This window comes from Muntiacus reevesi, chromosome 5, assembly GCF_963930625.1.
Source record: "Muntiacus reevesi chromosome 5, mMunRee1.1, whole genome shotgun sequence".
In the NCBI taxonomy this organism is placed as follows: domain Eukaryota; kingdom Metazoa; phylum Chordata; class Mammalia; order Artiodactyla; family Cervidae; genus Muntiacus; species Muntiacus reevesi.
This window is the reverse complement of record NC_089253.1, coordinates 35146446-35172006: the sequence shown is the minus strand read 5'-3', so window position 1 is coordinate 35172006 and position 25561 is coordinate 35146446. Positions and strand designations below refer to the sequence as shown.

General features: G+C 38.9%; 1 protein-coding gene and 1 long non-coding RNA gene across 7 annotated transcripts in view; one reads left to right on the top strand and one right to left on the bottom strand.

Moving 5' to 3' along the window:
• ZBTB44 (zinc finger and BTB domain containing 44) overlaps window positions 1–25561 on the top strand; it is a 58412-nt gene that overhangs the window by 24013 nt on the left and 8838 nt on the right. For 2 of the 6 annotated variants that reach the window (XM_065937418.1, XM_065937419.1), the window contains exons 2-5: window positions 6709–7782; window positions 19607–19691; window positions 23518–23681; window positions 25085–25385. In XM_065937418.1, the coding sequence (XP_065793490.1) occupies window positions 6765–7782; window positions 19607–19691; window positions 23518–23681; window positions 25085–25385 (1568 nt within the window). In that variant the 5' untranslated portion in view covers window positions 6709–6764. Of the gene's footprint in view, window positions 1–6708; window positions 7783–19606; window positions 19707–23517; window positions 23682–25084; window positions 25386–25561 lie in introns of all 6 variants that reach the window. The other 4 variants (XM_065937422.1, XM_065937421.1, XM_065937420.1 and 1 more) reach the window with 4 other exon arrangements.
• Window positions 6707–7905, bottom strand: LOC136169579 (uncharacterized). The gene is made up of 3 exons (XR_010663422.1): window positions 7847–7905; window positions 7598–7811; window positions 6707–6743 (listed from the first exon to the last, which is right to left on the bottom strand). It is a non-coding gene; the product is annotated as an uncharacterized lncRNA (long non-coding RNA).

Below are 25561 nucleotides of genomic sequence, written 5' to 3'. Positions count from 1 at the left end.
TTTTGGAGAACTTTTTTTTAAATAAAGTGATATGTGCACATTACTAATTCAGTACAAGTGCTTTTTTACATATTACTTTAAATGTGTCTAGTGACATTAAGGAGCTGAATTTTCAATTTAGTTTAATTGATTTAAATTAAAATTACCACGTGATCGGCAGCTCCTTCATTGGACAGTATAATTCTGTATTTTTTCATCCTTTTATAGAACTTTAAACCTCCATATATCATTATTTTGAAACGAGTGTCTTATGGATAGCATGTAGTTGGCTCATGTTTTTAAAATGTCCATCCTACCAGTCTTTGTCTTTTAGTTGGTTTTATTTGGACTGTGTACATTCAAGGAAATTATTGATATGTTGAGATTTAAGTAGACCATTTTATTTTTGTTTTTATTTGTTCCCTCTGTTCTTTGTTATTTTCCTGGCTTCCTGTGGCTTATTGTACCTTTTTGAAAATTTCATTTTGATCTGTCCTTGGTGTTTTGAGGGCATGTCTTTTATATATTATTTTGAATCTGCTCTAGGTATTATATATACATAAATAACTTATCACAGTCCACTGATGTCAATACAGTATCAGTCTGAGTGAAGGCTTACCTCTTTTTGAAGTTACACTCCCCTGTTTATAATTGTCTTAAATATTAACTTTACATACTTTGAGAATCACATCAACATTAGGATAGTTTTTGCTTCAATTATGTGAAACATAATTTAGAAAAGTCAGAGGAAGAGGGAAGACTGTAACCTGTACAGTTGACCCTTGAACACGGCAGCAGTCAGGGGCACTGAGCTGACCCTGCAGGGTAGATAATCTGCATATAAGTATAGTCAGCCCTGCGAATCTGACAGTTCCTCTGTATCCGGGGTTCTGCATCTTCAGATTCAGCCAACTGCAGACCAGGTAGTAGTGTAGTATTCACTATTGGAAAAACACCCAGGTATGAGTGGACTTGCACAGTTCAAAGACTCAGCTATATGTTTTTACTATTCATTACTCTTGATCTGAACTTATCCTTTGTGGGTGAATCTGCTGACGACTGCCGATTCTCTAGTTTTCTTTCATATGAGAAAGCGTTGATTTTCTTTCTTCCTGAAGGGTGTTTTTGTTGGCTGTAGTGTTCTTGGTTGGCTGTTCTTTTGTTTGGGTACTTAGAAAGTGTTGTGTCACTTCCTTCTTACCTCATGGTTTCTGATGAGAAGTACTCCATTATTTGAATTGTTTTCCCCTTATAAGTAGGGAGTCATTCCCTTCTTGCTGCTTTTAAGATTTTTCCCTTTGTCTTTTTGTTTCCAACAGTTTGTATCTGAGCATGGACTTATTTGAATTTATCTTGTTTAGGTGTGTTGAACTTCTTAAATCTCTAAGTGTAGATTTTAAAATTAGTATACCATACCCTACATATTCACCCATTTAAAGTGTACAGTTCAGTGACTTTTAGTGTATTCGCTGATTTGTGTATCAGTCACCACAATCAATTTTAGACCATTTTCTGTTATCTAAAAAAAATCCCTGAGTCCCTTAGCTTTTAACCCCAAATTTCCCCCACCGCCCCCCCCCAACCCTAGGCAACCACTCATTTACTTTCTGTCTCTATAGATTTGCCTGTTTGGAACATTGCCTATAAATGGAATCGTACAATATGTGGCCCTTTGTAACTGGCCTTTTCACTTAGCATGTTTTCAGATTTTATCCATGTTGTAGGCATGTATCTACTTAATTTCTTTGCTGTAAAGTAATATTCCATTGTATAAATATACCACATTTTATTTGTCTGTTTATCATGATGGATATTTGGATTGGTTTCACTTTTTGAATATTATGAATAATACTACTATGCTCTATACGTTTCTGTATGGATATGTTTTCTATTCTTTTCAGCGGGTGGGAGTTGCTACATTGTATCTAAAGGTCCTAGTATCTGCTACTAAACACAGTCAACGAGTACAGACATTTTCGTATGTAAATTCCATCTGGATATTCCTGTTGGAGGCATCTTAAACTCAGAAACATCAGAAACTTTCTTTTCTGTCCTTAATCTGTTTTAATGAGAATATACGAGGGAAACAAAATTATATCTGGCATTTCCCAGTCTAATCTTCATCTTCCTCCCATCCCATACCTCCATCTTTATTACGCTGTGTACCATATGTGTGTAACCATTACGTTGTACAAACATGATGTACAGAAGATACTTAGGATTTATTTTATTTTTGTCTTCCACCATACATATAAATTTGCTCTGTAGGGTTAGTACTCCCTCCAGTTCCTTGAAGGGCAAGTCTTAACTTTTCTGGTCACTTTTAGGGAATAAAAACATTATTTTCAAGAACTAATAAACTTAATTCAGAGTTAATGGTTTTCTTATTTGCCCACCTCAGGCCTACTACAGGTCTGCAGTGGAAAGAGATTTGTTTGGCTTCCTTTTTCTTTCTGTTTTTCCCCTCTGCCTTTTTTTTCTTCCTTATTTGGTGACTGTGGTTTCTGGCCCATCCAGGATTGGGAGAGGCTCAGGATTGAGTAAGAAGAAAGTTCTCTAGTAACAGTAGCAACAGCACCAAGACTGATGTTCTATAGCATTTATTTCATGCTGAGTACTGTTAAAAGCACTTCATATGTATCAGGCCAGTTAATCCTCAGAACTCTCTGAGGTAGGTTGTCTTACCCTATTTCACTGCTGAAGAAATGAAGGTGCAATATGGTGACTTGCCTAAGGTCCCACAGTGACATAGGGCAGAACAGGGCATGCACCCAGTGTTGGGGCTCCAGAGGATCCTTACCACTCCAGGTATTGCTTTTATTTATTGTTGGGAAGAAATAAGCATACTCCCTAGGCTTGGCCAGGGTTTAAATCAGACCTGTATCCTTTAGATTTGTTTCCACATTTTCCATAGACCTAAAACAAAAGGCAAACTTGCCTCAACTCCTTTCCCTTACAGGGGAGTAGAAGGGAGTGGGAGGATTGGAACTCAAAACACACTAATCTCTCTCCGCAGGAATCTTTTTCTGATATTTAACTCTTTACCTCCTTGTATAGGTTGCCTTGCACCTCACTTTGAAATGGTAATATCTGTTGTTTGGAATCTCCACCCAAATTGCTATTGAGATGTTTTCAACATCCTGTTGCACATACTCTCCAAACACACTATTTAATTTCTTGCCTTCACACCTTTGTTCATGCAGATGGTCCCTGGATTATGAGTGTCACTTGCTTGGAGGCATGCTCCTGCCTGAACCGTGTGATCTCCATCAAACTAAGTGCTCTTTTTTTTTTTTTTTTTTTTTCAGTGGGTTTTGTCATACATTGATATGAATCAGCCATAAAGCCAGTTTACTGGGGTGTAGCATATGGACAAAAAACTTGATGTAAAACCTTCCATTTTTTTTCCTCTTCATTTCATTCCTATGAGAGAGAAATCAACAGTATGTTGACCGATACTCTGGTTAGATCAATCCTGGCTGCCTGGTGTCTTATGATTACTTGTCTTTGGGAAAGTAGAGTGGAGCAGGTTTATGTTTGAACTGTTACCTCTGATGTGGTTAACTGTTTCAGTGACCTTGCCTGGCTGTCTTGGCACAAGGCTTTATGCCATTTATTGTGTTATCAGACCGAGAAGATTCTTAAATTTATCATTTTGTCTTATTATATTAGAATATTCTAATTCTAATTAGAATTATTAGAATTCTAATTTATCATTTTGTCTTCTATTAGAATATTCTAATTCTAATTAGAATATTAATTAGAATAATAATCTAATAATCAGTGGATTATTTATATCTATTCAGCTGGAAATCATTATAATGTCTTTTTAAAAATTATTTCCCCTTCACATGTACATTTACCTACAAAGGACATTCAAAGGGGTTGTTTATATAGCGGATTGATGTTTGAACTGACGTTGACCTCTTCATCCTCACATTTAGAATAACTTCCCTGGTGGTTCAGATGGTAAAGCGTCTGCCTACAATGAGGTAGACCTGCGTTCAATCCCTGGGTCAGGAATATCTCCTGGAGAAGGAAGTGGAAACCCACTCCAGTATTCTTGCCTGGAAAATCCCTTGGACAGAGGAGCCTGGAAGGCTACAGTCCATGGGGTCGCAAAGAGTCGGACATGACTGAGCGACTTCACTTTACAGTGCCATTAACAACAGTTGGCCAGTACAGTGCACCCGAGGCACGTCAGGATGGTGGGCCCTCACTGAGATCATGTGAGGTCCCATGAGAGCTTGGTGCACCTGTTTGCTTTATCACCTGCAGAGTTCTTTCATGAGGCCCTGCCCTCTGATTCCTCTTCTGCCTTGCAAACTCAGAATTAAATGTTTCATTGTTTGCTTTCATGTAGCACTAGCTGTGTAGTCTTAATTAAGTACATATGTCATTTTCATAAAGACTGTAAGCTTAATGAGGTAAAGGACAATGTTTTACTTGTAATTGTGTTCCTCTCTTACATAATAAAGTTCCTCACATCTAATAAGTCGATTATTAAGTTTTCATTAGTGTAAACAGTAGTATGGCTTCACTGTCACAATACCCAGTTTAGTCTTATTTGTGCCGAGACAAGGAAGGTAAAGATAGTAAAGTTATGCTCAAGTTATAATTCTGCCATACCTGTCATATTGTATGCAACTCTTTGAACCAGTCTTAAGGGAATATGGGAAGTGGAGATTGTTGAGCTGAGCAAGGATATTCATTAAATTTTAAGAGACACTTAGAGGGACAAGGGATGTTTAACTTAAAAGAAGAGAACCTTAGGAAAGGAATGTGACTGCCATCTTCAGTTTTGAAAGCTTTTTCAAGGGGAAAGAAAAAGGCCTACTCTGCATGACTTTTGGGGTCCAAACCAGGAGAAACTGAAGCCCTAGTACGTGTGTGCATGCTCAGATACATCTGACTCTCTACCCCGTAAACTGTAGCCTGCCATGCTCCTCTGTCCATGGAATTTCCCAGGTAAGAATCCTGGAGTGGGTTGCCATGTCCTCCTCCAGGGGATCTTCCCAACCCAGGGATCAAACCCAGGTCTCCTGAATTGGCAGGTGGGTTCTTTACCACTGAGCCTCCTGGGAAGCCTCAAGCCCTATTACGGTGCTTTTTAAAAGGAAACAAATGTTTAATGTGAAAAAGAGTAAACACCCATATGTTACCAGTGATTTGCATAAATATGAAGAAACTATATGCAGACATCTTTCTGTGTACAGTTTCAAGAAGATCATGGCCCCTTAGTGAATCCATGAATCTCTAGTTAAGATCTTATGTTCTCTTGCTCTGTGTGTGTGTCTCTGTGTACAAATACATACATATATGTATATATTTCACAAAAATGGTTATTGTCTGTGTACTTTGATGACATTTTTCACTAAATACATAACTACTACTATTGAGTGTTCACTGTATTTAGTGATTGTGCTTTAATTAATGCTCAGAACCACACATTTTCCCAGGTCAATTAAATATTCATCAACTTTTTTTTTTTTTTTTTGGTTTTTTGTTTTTATCATCAACTTTTAAACATAATTTTTTTTTTAACCTGGTAGCTCTCATTTTGAGGTATTTGAAACTTCTTTAACTAGAGATAGCTTACAAAAAGTATTTCCCTGAATATGCTTTGTTTTATATTTATATTTATTTTAGTACTTTTTTTTTTTTAAGGTTATTTATCTTAGATAATAACTATGTGTTTTCATATTGGAAAAGTACTGTGATCAAACAGTAAAAAGACCCAGATCTTAGCTTTGGTTATCATTTGTTAGTCACTTAACTTCCCTGAGTATTAGCTTTCTTATCTTTATCAAGGGGCTACTATAAGCCTCCCTGACTTCACATAGAGGATGTAAAAACAGTTTAAGGGGAAAGTACTATAAGAACTAGTATTTAAAAGTATTAGATTTTGAGAAATTAAAAGTATTTAAGAATGTCAGTTTTTTTAAATTTTTAGTAAATAAATGTAAAATCTGATAAAGGCAAATCAGTGTCTTTTTTTTTTTAAGGAAAAACCCAATCAAGTGTCTGATTTTAAACATTTGTTTTATAAATTTCCTTCCAGAAAGATGGTTTTGTTGTGTTAGTAATATAAAAAGCAGTCACTTTTTTCTTGTCGCACAAAGTGCCAAATACCGTGCTTACGCATGTGCTGCATGTGTTTCATTTAGATCTTATAACAGCCTTGGAGGAATTGTTGAAGAAAGAATGCAGACCTATTACATTCTAAGACCTAGACTCTTGGCCACTTGTACTCACCTCATATCCTAAAAGAGGCTGGATAAAGCATTGAGGTTTAGGGTGCAGGTTCTGGGGCCAGCCTGCCTGGATTTGAACCCTAGGTCTGCAACTTAACAACTTTGACTTCTTCAAGGTAGTTAGCCCTTTTCTCTTCAACAGCAGTAAAATGTACCTATTGGTAGAGACATGACAATCAAATTATGAAATGTGACGCATTTGAACAGTATCTGGCATGTGGTTTGCAAGTAGTGGCAGTTATAGGGGCTCGTCTTGTGTAAGCTATGCATATGACATGAGCACACAGACTCCTCTGGTAGGATGCTTCAGGGCGCAGGCACCGGGAGTATATTTTAACGTGGTTCTCACCTTGGACTTTGCCATGGCCACCTTTCACCTTTCTACTTAGCATGGTGGCCTCATGAAAACAATCTCAATCACCTTGTATTTCAGCTACTGAACCATTAATTAATGCTTATTTTATGTATCTTTTAGGACATTTCTGACTCATTTGCATCCTTGAAGAGCATCTATAGAAGAGGAAGGGAAAGATGGGTGTGAAAACATTTACTCATAGCTCCTCTTCCCACAGCCAGGAAATGCTTGGAAAGCTGAATATGCTTCGAAATGATGGACATTTTTGTGATATCACTATTCGTGTCCAGGACAAAATCTTTCGGGCACATAAGGTGGTACTAGCAGCTTGCAGTGATTTCTTTCGCACCAAACTTGTAGGCCAAGCAGAGGATGAGAACAAGAGTGTGTTGGATTTGCATCATGTTACAGTGACTGGCTTTATACCCCTTTTAGAATATGCGTACACAGCCACTCTGTCAATTAACACAGAAAATATCATTGATGTTCTAGCTGCAGCCAGCTATATGCAAATGTTCAGTGTTGCTAGCACCTGCTCAGAGTTCATGAAATCAAGCATTTTATGGAATACACCCAACAGCCAACCAGAAAAGGGTCTGGATGCTGGACAAGAAAATAACTCTAACTGCAATTTTACGTCTCGAGATGGAAGCATTTCTCCAGTGTCTTCAGAGTGCAGTGTGGTAGAAAGAACCATCCCCGTCTGCCGAGAATCACGGAGAAAGCGCAAAAGCTACATTGTTATGTCTCCTGAAAGTCCTGTAAAGTGTAGCACACAAACAAGTTCTCCCCAGGTGTTGAATTCTTCAACTTCCTATTCAGAAAATAGAAATCAACCAGTTGACTCTTCTCTAGCTTTTCCCTGGACTTTTCCTTTTGGAATTGATCGAAGGAATCAGCCTGATAAGGTTAAGCAAGCGGAAAATACCCGGACTTTAGAATTACCTGGCCCATCTGAGACAGGGAGAAGAATGACTGATTATGTGACTTGCGAGAGCACAAAAGCTACCTTGCCTCTGGGTGCTGAGGAAGATGTCCGGGTCAAAGTGGAAAGGTTAAGTGACGAGGAGGTCCATGAGGAAGTATCCCAGCCTGTCAGTGCATCTCAGAGTTCACTGAGTGATCAGCAGACAGTGCCAGGAAGTGAGCAAGTGCAAGAGGACCTTCTGATTAGTCCCCAGTCTTCCTCCATAGGTATCATGTCCTCTGTGTTTTCCATGATGCTGTACAGTATGGGCAGGCATTTTTAAGTGCTTACCAGATAAGTTTTGTACTGTATCCTCTAGGAAATATTGAGAAGAATAAAACATGGTAACTGAGATTTTTTAGATGCTATCAGTCCTACCATATTTTTTTAGTAAGTTACACATGAGTAGAAAGAAAGTAGTTGAACAGTATCTGATGGGACACATATATTATGGCACAGTTCATATACCAATGAATTGTGAATTACTTTCAGTACAAAAAATACCAGTTTTAAAAATGCAATTAGTGTTTTGTTCTTTACTAAAATTATTTATTAAAAACTTACCATGTGCCAAACTTGGGGGAATATATGATGAAAAAGACAGTGCTTGCATCCAAGGAGTTAACACCGTTAATTGAGAAAGCAGATGAGTAAGTCAACAATTAAAACTAGGCTAGAGGTATAAACAGTGTTAGAGGTTCACAAAGGACTTCAAGTTAACACTGCATGTTTGAGCTGGATCTTACGTAATAAGTAGGAGTTTACCCAAGTGAGGGAATAACATTCCTTTGAAAATGTATAGAAGCTCAGAGATGTGGAAGAACATTCACTGCATGTTTGATAAAGCAGTGAATTCAAAGCACAGTGATGTGAATAAAGCATGAAAACCTGCAAGTATAGAATATAATGGGAAATAAGAAGAATGAGTGATTGAGAACATGTTTGAAAAGCCTCAAACACTAGTTTCAGTTAGGATTGCATTCAGCTGCATATAACAATCCCTTCAAAGTGGCTTAAATCCAACGGGATTTTTTTTTTTTTTTTTTTTTTTGCATAGAATGTTCAGAAATAGGAAGTCCGGGAGTAGTATAGTGGCTCTACAGTGGCCTAGGTCCCTTGTATTTTTGCAGTCCACCATCTTTAGTTTGTCATCTATATACTTCATGGTTACAGGTTTTTTGCTTCATCTTTATCCTTGTATTTTAGAAAGGGGTAATGCTTGTATGGAAAATGTTTCTAGAACTCTCAAAAAAACTTCTGCCAGATAATGTTACATGTGTGGCCTTTCCCAGCTGCAAAATAATCTGGGGGTATATATATATTAGTTGAGTATGTAACTACCTCACAAAATTATAGGAAAATAGATACTGTCTGCAACTAGCAATGTCTACCACAGCTAGACCAAGTAAACTTGGGTTTTATCCTAGTGATAATAAGGAGTCTACCTTAAATGGAATGAAAAAGTATTTTACAGATATTTTAGGAAAATTTGATATTGGTCAAATTCATAAGGGGTTGGCTGGGGAGAGACAGTCCACAAGCCAGATATAGTACAGTTGTCTTTGTGTGAAAGAAGATACTTGAAGTCATACTGTAAAGAAAATGGGTATGAAGAAACTTTGTAAAGGAAGAATCATTACTACTTGATGTTAATGAATATGTGGTTTGAGGGAATAAGAAGGTCAGGGTTCATGGATGACTAGAAAAAGAGATAACATTATTGTCATTGATTATAAGTCACAGTTTTTCACATTTTATTATCTGTAAATTCAGATATGCTTTACAATTAATAATCTTTACAGTTACTTTTTCTTTCTTAATGGTGCAAAAAATAATGGTAATCGTACACTTGATAGGAATCTATTAAATACCATAACTATGATGAAAGTCATTGGGAGGAGGTAGAAGCCCAGTTTTAAGAGTTAACTCAGCAAGATCAATTCTTTGTGAACTGTGCTTGGGTGGTGACTAGACAACGTGCCTCAGAGCCCTTGAGGTCAGGACTGGAGGTGATCACTTTAGCACTTTTAGCAGTGACACATTGACTCAACAGGAAAATGTGTTTGTAACAACCAGAACCAGAGAACTGCTCCTTGAGAAATAATCTATATTCAGGGAGAGAAGGGAAACCAGCAGAGATGAGTGAAAAGGATTTCTCCACAAGGTTGGAGAACCAGGAGGGCTGTGTTGACGTTGTTACGTTCTTGGATTCTGATGCACTACATGAGTTTCCCAGGGTTGCCACCAGCCACTACAGACTTCACACGGCAGAATTGTATTCTCTCACAGTTCAGAAGGCCGAAAATCTGAACTTAAGGTGCTGGCAGGTCTGTAGGGAAGGATCTTTCTTTGCTCTTTTCTAGCTGCTGACAGTCATTAACACTCCTGATGGGCCTCAGAGGTTAGCTGCATCTCTTCACTTTCTGCCCCCATCTTTCTGGGCCTTCTTCCAGATCTCCCTCCTCAGGACACCAGTCATTGGATTATGGCCCACCCTACTACAGTATGATCTCTTCTAACTTGTATATTAGCTGGGTATGAAATCACCTCACAAAATTGTAGGAGAATGGGTATTGTTTGCAACTAGCAGTGTCTACCACAACTAGGTAGAGATAATCATATACTCTGTTGTTGTTGTTTAATCGCTAAGTCATGTCCGACTCTTTGCTAGCCCACCAGACTCCTCTGTGCATGGGATTCTCTAGGCAAGAATACTGGAGTGGGTTGCCATTTGTTTCATACACTCTAGGTAATGGTGATTACCTAGGTCTCTCTGCAGAGACCCTGTTTCCAAATAAGAGTATATTTACTGGTATTGGAGGTTAGAGCGTGAGTATGCCTTGGGGGGGATGGGAAGGAATGCAGTTCTTCCCACAATACCTATTAAAGATAATATTTCTAAAGTTGGATCAAGATACTTTTGTACTTTCCAGATAACCACACATTGAATAATGTATTTGATGGCAGGAGATCCTAGCTGTGTGTCAGTATAACCCGGTTTTTGTTAAATTACTGACATCTTTAATCTTGAAAACACCTTTGTACCTTCTAAATAGTGAACTAACAGGTAATTATTAATACTATTAATTATTTATCTGAGAACTTAGAAATCAAATACTAATATAACTGAACATCTTGCTAACTAGCTATGTGAAATAGCCTTATTTTAACCACTCTCGAGTATACCTAATCAGTTCAAGCTTTGCCTTGTTATTAACACAATTAAATAGAGAAGTTAGGACCATAGTACAATAAGCCTTTCAGTTATCCAAGAATAATTTCCAATATATACTATTACAAATGTAGATTCTATTACAAATCAGGCATATGGAAGAACTCTGATCTGAATATATATAATCAAATTATCCAAATGAGTTGTCTTTTCTTTACCTTCAGAGCAAATGCACTAATTACTCTCAGCTACCCCTGTTAACTCCAAATGTATACACTAAACGCCTTACAGAAAAGTGAAATTCAATGAAATTTGTTTAAATGAGAAGGACTCGAGAGTCTAAAATCTGCCATTAAAAGAGAAGTGATTGTTACGAGGGTCAGTTAAGATGTTGAGAAATAGTTTGACAGTTTCTCGGTAGCAGTAGTGAGTAGATAAACTTGTCGCGGTGAGCAGTTAGAATGATGGAGCATATATGCAGTATGGGGAAATGATGAAAAGTTCAGGACTTGGAGTCAGGCAGGTCTAGAATCTGCTCTCAGTTTCTGCCGCTTACTAGATGTGTGACTTTGAACAAGTCCCTGAGCCTCACTAGGCTCCCATAACCATAAGGTAATGACAGTATTCACTCTAGGGTGTATGTCAGTGCTCTCCAGCAAGACCACCAGGAATACACCTGCAGTTGAACACGTTGAGATGGTGGTTTGAATATCTGAAAACCCCTAACAATTAGATAACTACACAAGATAAGTTAGTGTGTAGCAAGCTTGGGTAAACCCTGTGTCCACATAAAAGTAGTGTTCTAGTAGTGGGCATATTGAAAGTGTAAGAACTGCTCACTGCAGCAGGAGTGAGGCAGTTTTGGTCCCTTAAAATGAACAGATTCTTTGAATGGAGTTAAACAGTTTCTGCAAGTCAGACTCAAGTGTCTCTGAAGAGAACCAACTGGCTATCATAATTGGGAGGCTCCAGGATTCTGGTCTTTCTGACAGAATAGGCCTTGCTGTTAGGATTGTAATTGCAGCAGAAGCATGTTGATTTGAGGTCAGGGTCCATTTCTCTGTGGCTGAAGGCTGAAATATGATATATAATGTTGCCCATAAAAGGGACTCTACCTTCTGCGGTGCTTAAAAGAACAGTTACTAAATTTTTGTCAGCAGGGTCAGATGGAGGATAATAGATCCAACAATCTGTTAAATTCATATTAGTGACTGTGGTCTGGGGTGGGGGTATAAGAGGTTTTTTCTTAAGTGGCAGAAGGAGATCTTAGGAGGTCAGAAACAATAGGATGAAGATGAAAGATCGTATTGGCTTTAATAGGAATGATTAATAGTAAAGAGAGAAGTACTGAAGAGTCAGAAAATTAATCTGATTTTGCCATCTTGGGTAGGAGCTGTCCACTTTTGAGGTCGTTATCTTCTGGAGAATGAATACCTTAGAGGGAATGGATGTACAGGAGTCAGAAGGATGTGATGTCTTTCAAGTTGGAAACTATGAATCCAGTGAGTGTCACCTCGAACTGTTACTGCTGAACCAGTGGTAACATCTGATCAGTTCCTTTCTATTGATACCACTGGACAGTTTTCTCTGGTGGCATCTTTTCCAGAAGACAAAACTCCAGATTTTAAATCATTCATAGGCTCTTCTGTGTTTGTGATAAACCTGGAGTATCATTGTAGTATTTAATTGTATCAGTTGGTAACCAGGTAGAACCTAAGATTTAAACCAAAATTCCCACCTGAAACAGGAACCTACTGTTACCTCATAAAGGGTCACCTTGTGGATCTTAGAGATGATTTATTTTTATTGCCATCAAGACTCTTGGCAGTACTTAGGACTGTGGAAATTTGAGGGTTCTTAAGTGCTTTGATAAATATAGTTTTAGAGTTCCATTTGTTCTCTTTTTCTAAACTTTTGTGGATGATGGGGATATTGGAGAGGCTGTGTTTTTAAAAGATCATGCTTATGGGGTTTTTCCAAAGCAACATCAGTGTAATGTGTGGTCCTATTACTTGAGAAATAGTTGCTATTTCCTAGTCCGGAATACAGAATCTGCTCATTTTTCTTCTGCCATTACAGCATAGCCCTTTAGCATGAGGAAGCCTCAGTCTACCTTAAAAGTAAACAATAAACAAACCAATAGCTCATTTGAAGGTGTTTAAAAGTGTACCTCAGTGCTTGGTTCTTGTTCTTGTCTTAAACAAGGTTATGTCATTTCCAGGAAGACCATACGCCAGAAGCATCCATGGGGGTACCTCTTGAAGTCCCTGCTTCAGTGTTGGTACAGTGTTGATGTATCACAAATGAACAATCTTGTTCATGCCTGAAGCTCCCCACAAAACGGCTACTTCCAACTCCAAATTGTCCTTGGTGAAATTGAGTCAGCTGAGAGATAAGTGTAATGTGTTAGTTACGGAGAAAGCATGAAGGAAGCTGATGTTTGACCAGAGAGAGATGCAGTTTCAGATTGAGACACCCCATGAGAACTGTAGCAGTCCACAAGAATAATGCTTGTGTAATTTTTTATTTCCAGTTGCAGAGGCCAGAGAGCGGACAATATCTGGTTCTGGGCATTTGAAACTAAGCAAACCCGTTCTCAGGACACGAAGGCAAACTTGAAGTCAGGTCCTTATAAGGTTTTTTTAAACATCATTATTGAAATACAATTTACATATCATGAAATTTACCCATTAAAAGTGTATACAGTAGTGGGTTTTAGTATGTTCACAGAGTTGTATAGTCATCCCCCCAAAAGAAACCTCGCAATCCCTCTCTCCAGGACCCACCTCTAGTCCCAGATAAATACTTATACACTGTCAGTATAGATTTGCCTGTTCCAGATATTTCCTATAAATGAGAGCAGCAATATGTAGTCTTTTCTGACTGACATCTGTCATTTTACATTATATTTTCAAGATTTTTATATGTCATACCTTTTAAAGTTTTGAAATGTTTTTGCCAGTCAGTGGTCTTTCTGACCTCAGCCTCCAGGGCCAGTTCACAGGGACTGATCTTGTCTGTGTCCATCCACTCGTTACAGTGTATTCCTCTTGTAGATGGGAGTCGACACTCAGTAGGTTATAGGAGCAGGTGTTAGAAGGCCAGAAAATAGTTTCATCAAGGAACAGTGACAAGTCTAATTGGATACCCAGTATATTCCCCAGAGACCACCAGGAACCACCTATAATTCAGCAAGTTGAGTTCAGTGCCCATTTGCAGTGCGGGAGATCACACACTGGTGGGAGCGGGGCCTTCAGGGCTTCTCATAAGAACGTGTTGGAAAGGACTTAGTAAAGGGTTTGGGCTTGTGTTACGTGATTTTAAGGAGGATTCAAGTAAGTGGGATTTGCTCAGGGATTGGTGATATCAGAAATCACAGATGACTTACTGAGAATCTTAACAGAGATCTAGGAATGCAGACCAAAGTGAACCTAAAGCAGCAGGGACATCCATTACTTTTGCAAGGGGAGGTTCAGTTTTTATGATTGCACAATAACCTTGTTTTTGTCTGTGCTTAAAAAAAGTTACGTGTTTGAGACCAGTGTGACAGGGTCTGATGTTGATATTCTGTGAGGTTGTTTTATGTCCAACAGAAAAATGCGTCAGTGTCAAGCCAGTTCCTCTTTCTCAAGTATGATATAAGGTGTGTTTAACACATGTAGAGCAGTGGCTGGCATATGGTAAAAGCTCAGTAGTAGATGACCACTGTGATTATTTTTCACCACCAGAAGGGTTTTTTAAGTGTCTTAAGTACTTAAACAATGGTTAGCAAAAACAAGACTCATTTTGATGGAAGAGCACTCCTTAATGGTGGAAGAGAGTAGAATCTCTCTTGATAAGGTAGCCTTAACATATAAAGCTGGTAAGTCAGAATTCTTAATCCCTATACCACTGAGAGCAGAATTCTTAATAGTTTAGAAAGGAAACTTTGTTATAATAATTTAATAAACATCACTATTACCTCAGCAAAGTAAATGCTGTGTGTGCTACTATTAAATCAGTTCAAGTAACATTCCAATTAATATGATTACTTGCGTTGATGGGCAGAAACCATCATGTTAGGAAAAAGAAAAAATTTACAAGATTTATTTTTGTGTATAGTTGCATAACTGATACAACACTGTGTTACAGTGCCCACAGTATGGATAGATTTCTAAAAGTCTGTTTTAACTCTTAATTTAGCTTGGAATGGTTTTTATTTTTAGCTTTTGGCTCATTTAATGTGTCATGGACAAGAAGAGAGTGCCCTTTGTTTTACTTTCCATGCTTTCTATCTATCAAGTTAGGGATCTAGAGGGCAAGGTTTAGATATTTCAGAATGTGGAAGTAGATTTGTTTTAAGAGGGACCATCTGTTAGGTATGTCTTGTTCTCCATTTTAGTTCTTTTTGACCAGCTTTTAAAGCACTCTTGGTAATACCAGAATCAATCTGAAGCACAGTGGGTTTTATTTCTACCTCACCATGACCTCACCCTCTCCTGAAGTATTATAGCTTACCTTGCCTGGTGGTCATATGTCAGTTAGGTCAGTCTGACCTGCCCAAATCACACCCCCAGGCTTTTTTTTTTTTTTTTTCCTCTCAAATCTTTACCTATAAGCTTTAATGTTGCCTGCATTCTGAACAACTGCAGAATACTATAAAGGAGATTTGTTTGTGTGTCCATGGTGACCATATCCAAATACTGAAACTTTTCCAGTTTTTATCCTCAGACAGATTGAAATGTTAGAGTTCACTCTTCTTTAAAGGAAAAAGTGACAATGGGAAGAAATTGACAAGAGCTCTTTCTTAAACAAAATGCAGCATTATCTGGTCTTCCAACCCACATCTGGTTTGAAAACCAGTGAGAAGGATCAGGAATAAGTTGGATGAGTAGGCGTAAGGAAAAGGCATAAATGTCTTGACAGTAAGGGAAAGAGAAAAAGAAAAGGCATGCACTGAAATGCCAAACACAGACCAGTAAAGGAGAGAGATGGCATGGGGGTGGAAGGAATAGAGGTGCAGTTGGGGATTAAGGTAAACACTTAGGGTCTTGTCTCCTTTCAGAAGCCTCTGTCAGTGTATTGGAACAAGGTGTAACAATTGGTGTTCTTGAGTCATCAAGAAACAAGAAAAAGTTATATTTAATGTTCTATATTTAAGAAGTCAAGGCAAAATATACAGCTCTGGCACAAATTTTGTAGTGCAAATGATTTAATAAAGTTTGGATGCCTTAAAAGGGATTAGGTTAGTTTTTTAGGAGAATTTTACTTAAGTGGAAAGCATATTCATTTCCTGATGTCACCTGGTTCAAGTGTTCCAAGAGGGAAAACTGAAGTGCTGGATTCTAAATTTTCACTGGGAGGAAATTTAATCTTACGTGTCTGTTAACAGATGATGTTTATTAAATGTTCATGTGTATGTGGTGTTGTACAAACTGTTACAGTTAGTACATTTTAGTTTTTGTTACAACACTGCCACTAGAAGAGTGTACAACTGCAGAGGCTCCTTGGTTCATTTGGGGCAGCACAGCTTTCTACACATGGTAGACACATCGACCGAGTGCAACACCTGATGAGAACTGGCGAGACTGATTGGATCTACCCTCCCACTGAAAACAAAAATCCCTTTTTTTTTTAAGTCACCTTTTAAGGTATTTGAAAAGATGATCAGGGTTAATTTTAAGGAAGAGTCTGACCCGGAGAGGTAAGTACTCACCAGAGCACTAAAACCTGTTTTTCCCTAGACATTTGCCAAAACACGAATGGGCTTTGGTTCATCAGCTGAAAGGGTGAGGGAGACAGAGGTCTACCCAGAGCATATGAAAGCTGCAAAGTCTTAGAGAAAGTGCATGCACGAAGTAGGGGCCCGAGTTCACATACCACAAGGACTGCACCTGCTCACCTTCCTTCAGACTCCAGGGGACCTTTGGAGACGGCTACCTTGGCAGTGGGCTGCCTAGAAGATGAAAAGGGGAAAAAAACACCCCTGAGAATGATGGATAGAACTCTTGCAGATTTCTGTCGTGCTTGCTCCTTGCAGGCGCAGGCCAAGGGATCTCAAACAGTAAATTGGTTTAGATAGTGCCTACCTTCCAGGAACCTCACAGAGGCAAACAGAAATCTTTTCTGGAAGAGGGCACATTCATCCTTCCCTCAGCAAGTCAGTCCTCTCCAGGGTGTTTTCAAGGGCAATAACCACTGTCAGAAACAACCAGCACAAAGGAACCATGGCTAATCAAATATTTTGGCAGCAGGTTGAATTGAGCAGAAGAGAGAATTGGTAAATCAGAAGATAAATTAGAAGAAACCACCCAAGCGCTGCACAGACAAACTGTTAGGGTTCTCTAGAAGAACAAACCCAGTAGGACAGATAGGCAGAGGTGTATGCAGGGTGAGGCGGGAGGTGGGGGATTCGCTCACGTGGTTACGGAGGACCAGAAGTCCCGGAGTCTGCTGTCTTCTAGGTGGAGGCCAGGAAAGCTGGTAGTGTAGTTCCAGCCCAAATCCTAAGGCCTGGGAACTTCAGGGCTGGTAGTATCAGTCCCAGTTCAAGACTAAAGGCCTGAGAACCAGAAGCACTGGTGTTCAAAAGCAGGAGACTACGGATATCTCAGCTCAAGCAGAGAGCAGTTTGCCCTTCTTTCACCTTTGTATTTTGTTCAGCCCTTCACTATACTGGATAATACCCACCTGCATTGGTGAAGATGATTCTCCTTACTCAGGTCTACCAAAATGCTAATCTTTCTAGAAACATGCTCACAGGTACACCTGGAAGTGATATATTACCTGCTCTCTGGCCACCCCTTAGCCCAGTATGTTGACACAGAAATTAACCATCACAGAGATAATGGTAGAGACTACAGGTGTAGAAGAGGGTAAGGCTTATGGACGGTACAAACGTAGGTATATTTAACTTCTTAATAATGTTAGAGACCAATGAAATGATATCTTTAATATGCTAAGGAAAATAAATGTGAATCTAAATGTTTGCACACAGAGTATCTTTGAAGAATGAAGGTGAAATGCATTCTCAAAAATGATTCAGAATATCATCACTAAAAAAACATTTAAGGATAGACTACAGATAGACGTAAAGTGAACATGGAAAGTTTAATATACAAAAGAATGAAGAGCAAAGGTAAACATGAACAGATGTGGACAAACATTGCTTATATGAAAAAATAGAGGCTTTATCCAAATAAAGAAGTAAAACATCAGGCAGTAATTTGTAAATTGCAAAATCCTTCTGTTGTCCAGGCAGAAGTAAAGTTTTCTTTCGATTTTGGTAAGTACATGTCTGATTTCCAAAGCAACCAGTAAAGTGAATAGGAAAAGATTGTGTAATTTCCAAACTGATAGAAAGGGAGAAATGAAATAGTTATCACTTACATTCAACAAGTTAATTCTAAAATGTATAAAGAAATGCAAAGATAATTCAGGAAGCAAATGAGCAAGGTTAGAGGATTTACTCAGCCTGACATCAAGATTATTCTAAAACTGCAGTAAGTACAGTGTGGCATTCATGCAAATACAGACCAGCAGATGGAACTAGTACCTGGAAACAAACCCATGCCTTTAGAGCTCTGCGGAGCAGAGAAGAAGAGAGACTTTTCACTAAGTGTTCCCTTCACAAAATCAACTCGAGGTGTGTTCAAGAAAGATCTAAGTGTCAAGGGCAAAATCTAAATCTTTCATAAAGTAATTTGAGATAGGAAAGGATTTTTAAAAACGAGCCCCCAAAGCCATAACCATAAAGGAAAAGACTGATCAATTAAAGTATAAATCTTTGAGTCATCAAAAGAAACCATGAAAAGAGGAGTCATGGAAGAGGGGGAAATAATTGTAACATCTTTCACTGATTAAAGACTTTGTATCCAAAACATGGAAAGAACTTTTATAATGAAGGGGGCAACTCAGTAGCAAGACTTGAACAAGCATTTCATAGAAAGTGAATATGTTAGTCACTCAGTTCATGTCTGACTCTTTATGACCCCACAGACTAGCTCATCAGGCTTCTCTGTCCATGGGATTCTCCTGGCAAGAATACTGGAGTGGGTTGCCATTTCCTTCTCCAGGGGATCTTCCTGACCCAGGGATTGAACCCCAGTCTCCAGATTGCAGGCAAACTCTTTACCAACTGAGCCACCGGGGAAGGGTTCAACAAATACATGAAGTTAAAAAAAGATATATCCTATGACCAAGCAAATCCATTCCTGATTTAGATACCATAGGAAAAAAAGACACATGCGTACGTGCACTGTTGTACAAGAATACAACAGAGACTTCCCTGGTGGTCCAGTGGTTAGGGCTTAGCGCTTTCACTGTTAGAAGTGCTGGTTGAATCTCTGGTAGGGGAATATTCCGCAAGCCACATGTCACAGCCAAAAAAATGAAGAAGGGTGAGGAAAAAAGGAAACAAGTTGTAACTGTGAAAGACAGGATGATGGTTGCTCTTGGAAAGAGGGGTTTGTGATCAGGGAAGGTTAATGGGGACTTTAAGGAAGCTGCCAGTGTAGTGTGTTAGGGTTTGTGAGAACATTGTACACATGTTCACCCTACAGTTGTCTTTTTTGTGTAAAAAGTGTATGTACAACAAGTTAGTTGTGTGTCACCATAAAATGTCTTTAAAAAACAAAACTGGTCAGTGATTCCTTAAATGTTACATTATTTAGTTTTATGTCAATTTTTGTTTTATATATATTTGAATTTCTGTGCTCCTTTCTAAATTAAATACTCAAATAATCCAAAGTATTTAAGTAATATAAGAATCTGTTGTTTTACACGTGATTTTTAAAATCACATGTAGATAATCTGTTCAAAGTCTTAGGGACAGAGCTTGCAATTTATATCCTGGTTTATTTATTTCACCTGAGTACTGACAGCTGTCCTCTTGTTCACAGGCTCAGTAGATGAAGGCATCACGGAAGGATTGCCTACACTTCAGGGTACTTCTAGCACCAACGCTCACGTAGATGATGATGATCGGTTAGTACCAACACAGTAAGACGTTTTCTTGTAAGGGTTCCGCATGTAATTCTGAATCCAAGCATTTTATCTAGGATTACATAAAAGTTTATTGAAACCTGACTTTTGTATATTTTGTAATCATGAGGTAGCCACATAAATTAGACAAGGTTTTTCAGGCATTTCCTAAACTTCCCAGCTCCATTGCTTTAAGTAGTATCTGTTTCAGGTGTTGGCAAACTTGAGGCCCACAGGCCAATTTTCCCACCACCTTTATTTGTAAATCAAATTTTATTGGGACACAACCATGCTGTGTCTGTGGATGGCAGAATTGAGTGGTTGAAATAGAGATCATGTAGTGTGCAAAGCCAAAAATAATTATACCTGACCTGCTACCAAAACAGTTCACCAAACCCTTTTCCTTATACTCATGATTCCCAGGTCATTGTCTTCACATTGACCCTTCCTGCTGATATCCTCACATAGATGTAGCAGGGCCATTTCAGACTTAAGACCAAGACAGTGCTCCAGCCTCCTCCCTCAGACCTGCTCTTCTAGCCTTCCTGTCTCAGTAAACCGTGTCATCATCAAGCCCCGATTTCTTCAGCAGCGTCTCTGGGAATTATACTTGATCCTTTCCCTCAAACCCACCCCTGTATTTAATCCACAAGTCCTTTGGGCTCTGCATCCAAAACACGTTCCTTGTCAATCCACTTTTCCTCCAGCTCTGCTGCAACCACCCCAGCCCAGGTCACCACCACCTTTTGCCTTGACTACTGCAGTAACCTTCAGCTGGTCCCTGATTTCATGATCCCCTCTACTCCCGTCCTTCTCCGTGTAGCAGCCAGAATTTTGTTTTTTTACATTAAGTCAGATTGTGTTGCTGTTCTAAGTAGCAAACTCTTTAAATTCTCCAGTAGTTCAGTTCAGTCGCTTCGTCGTGTCTGACTCTTTGCAACCCCTTGGACTGCAGCAAGCCAGGCCTTCCTGTCTATCACCAACTCCTGGAGTTTACTCAGACTCGTCCATTGAGTCTTTGATGCCACCCACCCATCTCATCCTCTGTCATCCCCTTCTCCTCTCGCCTTTAAACTTTCCCAGCATCAGGGTCTTTTCAAATGAGTCAGTTCTTTGCATCAGGTGGCCAAAGTAATGGAGTTCCAGCTTCAATATCAGTCCTTCCAGTGAATATTCAGAACTAATCTCATTTAGGATGAACTGGTTGGATCTCCTTGCTGTCCAAGGGATTCTCAAGAGTCTTCTCCAGCACCACAGCTCAAAAGCATCAATTCTTCAGCACTCAGCTTTCTTTACAGTCCAACTCTCACGTCCATATGTGACTACTAGAAAAACCACAGCCTTGACTAGATGGACCTTTGTTGGCAAAGTAATGTCTGCTTTTTAATATGCTTTCTAGGTTGGTCATAACTTTTCTTCCAAGGAGCAAGCATCTTTTAATTTCATGGCTGCAGTCACCATCTGCAGTAATTTTGGAGCCCAAAAAAATAATGTCTGTCACTGTTCCTACTGCTTCCCCATCCGTTTGCCATGAAGTGATGGGACCAGATGCCATGATCTTAGTTTTCTGAATGTTAAGTTTTAAACCACCTTTTTCACTCTCCTCTTTCACTTTCATCAAGAGGCTCTTTAATTCTTCTTCACTTTCTGCCATCCGTGTGGCATCATCTGCATATCTGAGGTTATTGATATTTCTCCCAGCAATCTTGATTCTAGCTTGTTCTTTCACCCAGCCCAGCATTTCTCATGATGTACTCTACATATAAGTTATTTAACTTATTTAAGCAGGGTGACAGTATATAGCCTTGACCAAGTACCCCTTTCCGGATTGGAACCAGTCTGTTGTTCCATGTCTGGTTCTAACTGTTGCTTTTTGACCTGCACATAGATTTCTCAGGAGGCAGGTAAGGTGGTCTGGTATTCCCATCTCTTTAAGAATTTTCCACAGTTTGTTGTGATCCACACAGTCAAAGGCTTTGGTGTAGTCAGTAAAGCAGAAGTAGATGTTTTTCTGGAACTCTCTTACTTTTTTGATGATCCAACTGATGTTGGTAATTTGATCTCTGGTTCCTCTGCCTTTTCTAAATCCAGCTTGAACATCTGGAAGTTCATGGTTCACAAACTGTTGAAGCCTGGCTTGGAGAATTTTGAGCGTTACTTTACTAGCGTGTGAGATGAGTGCAATTGTACAGTAGTTTGAGCCTTCTTTGGCATTGCCTTTCTTTGGGATTAGAATGAGTAGATTCTTCTTCTTTTTTTTCCTATTACCTTTCTTTTTAATGGTGACCCTCTTGGCAGAGATTTCTGATCACAAAATAGGCCACACTCTTTTCAGGATTCTATTTGGGTGGTCCCTTTGCTTAGGATGTCCTCCCCCTCCCCCATTAACCCTTTAAAGTCTAGCTGAAACCTACATAGAACTTTCTTTGTAAATGGTAGCCCCTGTGCTGAACGAAAGGCAGGTCAGTGTCTATTTCATCTCAGTATAATCCATTATACTTTGTACCAGTGAAATGACTAGATTCTTAAATCTAGACTCCTCGCCATGCCTTGAAAGCCGTACACGATGTGATTCTAGCCTGACGCCCTTCAGACCATGCTCCTCGTAGACCACGTTCTGGGCATGCTGACCTTCTTCAGTTCCTGGAGTCGTCCATGTTTGTTCTGGTTTGCAGGCCTGCCATTTTAAGGCCTTTCTTCTGCCTGAAATGCTTTCTTCCCTAATTTTCACTTTGCTCCCTCTTTCTTCATTCTTCAGATCACTGTCAGTTCTGAAAGTTTTTCCTGACCACCAGTCTAAAGTAAAACAGCACCAATCATTGTTGGATCACTCCACTTTAATTCTCTATTCTGATCATTTTTTTTTGAGTGCTTATGGTCTGTTTCTGACCACTGAATATAAAACTTCACTGCAGTAACACCTCATCATTTGAGTCCAGGACAGACTTTAGAAGTGTGTTGAAAATTCAAAGGATTCAAAGAATGCAAATACGATTTACTGTATTTGAGAAGATAACCTGGTGTAGAGCAGGTTGTGAACCAGAGTCCTTTGAGTAAATTATTGAAGGTGTAAGCAAATGGAAATATGCCTAGATTCCTTAATTTCAAACATGAATGGGGTTGTCTGTTCTGTACTAGATACTCTGCTGAGTGGTGGGGATATTGAAATGAAAGGTAACCCTTGTCCTCAGAGGTCACACCGACATTGGGGCCGGGAGAGAGGTTAAAGGCAGACAAGTAAGCAGATAACATGAGTGATCTGCAGAGGAGTCTTGCTCTGCATAGGAGAGTACCTACCTAAATCACTGGTGAATCAAAGAAGGCTTTCAGGAGGAGGAGGTAACTTCTTGGCTACATCTCATAAAATGACTGGTGTGTTATCTAAGCAAAAAGGGTAGGCAGGTAGAGGAAGTTAAACATATGAAAGCACAGCACTGAGAGAGAAGTATTAAGGAGGAATTGCTTGGTATGGGTATGTTTGGGGAGTATGACAAGAAATGAAACTGGAAAAGTATACAGACCCAGATCATGAGGAGTCTTGTATGCCTTCATTCTGAAGATAGCAGTGAACCATCACAGGATTGTTATCAAAAGACTGATTTAATCAGATCACTGTGGAAGGGGTGTGGGGCAAAATAGAAAGAGATAGCCATATATTGACCAGAGCCTGAATTAAAGCAGTAGTAGGAAGGAAAGGATTATTAGATTAAGGATACCTAAAGTAAAATCATTTAAGTGTTTATTTCCTTTTGTTCATTTAAACTTGTGCAGAACTGTTTATTGAACTTAAAAATCAGAGCCTGGTTGCCTTCTTTGGTCTGTTTTTTAGATTGGAAAATGTTCAGTATCCCTACCAACTCTACATTGCTCCTTCCACCAGCAGCACAGAACGGCCAAGTCCCAATGGTCCAGATAGACCTTTTCAGTGTCCAACGTGTGGGGTGCGATTCACCCGTATTCAGAACCTGAAGCAGCACATGCTGATCCACTCAGGTAATGCCATCGTTCCTCTTGTGGCATAAATGAACCCTCTAGAACATTTTATTTTGGAAGTCCAGTTAAAAATAGTAAACAGATGCTTTTGAGTTAGGAAAAAGTATATCTCTGGGAAGTCTAGTGAGAACAGATGAATTCAGGTCTGTTGCTGATTTGTTGCACTGTCAGAAAGATACTTGCTTAATACGTTGGTCATAGGCATAAATCTTCTGATTAGAACTTGGGGCAAGTGTGATATGCACATGATATACATGAAAGAGAGATCAGACACATGTATGTGTGTATGTGAGGGAGAAAAGCACGAGTGCATCTGGTAAAGCAAACGGGGTTGAAAGGTATGTTGACGTTCTCTGTGCTGTTCTTCTCGTTTTTCTTAAGTTTGTAATTCCAAATAAAAAGTGTTTTTAAAAATTAAATACAAGAATTTTATTTTAATTGTGCAATCCTAAATTTCTCTGTGCCCTGAGAAATTTCTCTGTGCCCTATTCAGCCAGCCTTGCAGTATTATTTTAGTGTAAAAAAGATTTTGGATAAATGATGTGTAGAACATACTTGAAACTTAAGTTCAGTGTCCACATAAAGACAATAAAATTCTTATGGGTAGAACACTGGCCTCTGATAACGAAGAAATCTTTGCTACTATTCTCAGCTGTTTAACTGTCTCACTTTCCTCTTCTTCAGATAGGTCTAACAATGCTGTTGTAACACTAATTCCCTGTGACTTTGTTGAATCAACAGATTATGTTTTGAAGGTTTTTGAAATTTTTTTGCGTTTTTGAAATTTTTTTGCTAAAACTGTGATAATGAATTGGAAGAGACCATAAATGCACTTTACATTTCATATATTAATCTCTACATATATCACTATTACATTAAGTACCCCAAAACTTAACCAAAGATAGTTCTGTTACAATCACTAATTATGTTCAGAGATGTTAGAATTTTTCTTTTTTCTTCTCATTTTTCTCTGAGATAGGAAATGAAGATTAGATAACTGATCAATTTACACATCTTCTTGATATAAACCTTACTACTTTAATGAAATGAAATAATAATAGGTGAAGAATTGGGTTTTGCTTAAGTAAATACTCTTGTTAAATTATATTTTGAAGTCTAAGAAGATTTGGAAGAATTCGAAAATCAAATGGAGTATATATCACTTTGATTACCCGCACCCCCGTGGTGCATTGCTTGCTTGCTTGCTTTTTTCCAGCACTAGTGACTTTTCAGATGTTTTGTACTTTTTCTAAGATGCTGAATTTGGGACTCACTTCTGATGATGATTTTTATCTTTTCAGATTATCTATTGCTACAAAATTACAGTTCAGAAATTTGTGAAGTTTATGACATTTCCATTTATTTTGTTTTTAGATAATATTTTGTATTGCTTTATTTTATAGGAATTAAACCATTTCAGTGTGACCGCTGTGGGAAAAAGTTCACCAGGGCTTACTCGCTAAAGATGCATCGCCTAAAGCATGAAGGTAAACGCTGTTTCCGGTGCCAGATATGTAGTGCCACTTTCACTTCCTTCGGGGAATATAAACACCACATGAGGGTTTCCCGGCATATTATCCGCAAGCCTCGGATTTACGAGTGCAAAACATGTGGCGCCATGTTCACCAACTCTGGAAATTTAATCGTGCACCTGAGGAGTCTGAACCATGAAGCGTCAGAGCTAGCAAACTACTTCCAGAGCAGGTGAGGTGCACACCGAAAATGGAACCAGGGAAACTGCTTTCTAAACTCTCTCTTCCTGTTGTTAGGGCAGCCTGCTGTGTTTTGTTTTGTTTTTTAATCAGGTTGCCAGCTAATCAATCACATTCCTTAAAAATTCCCACTATCCAATAACACTCTGATCTCTTGATAAAATTTTG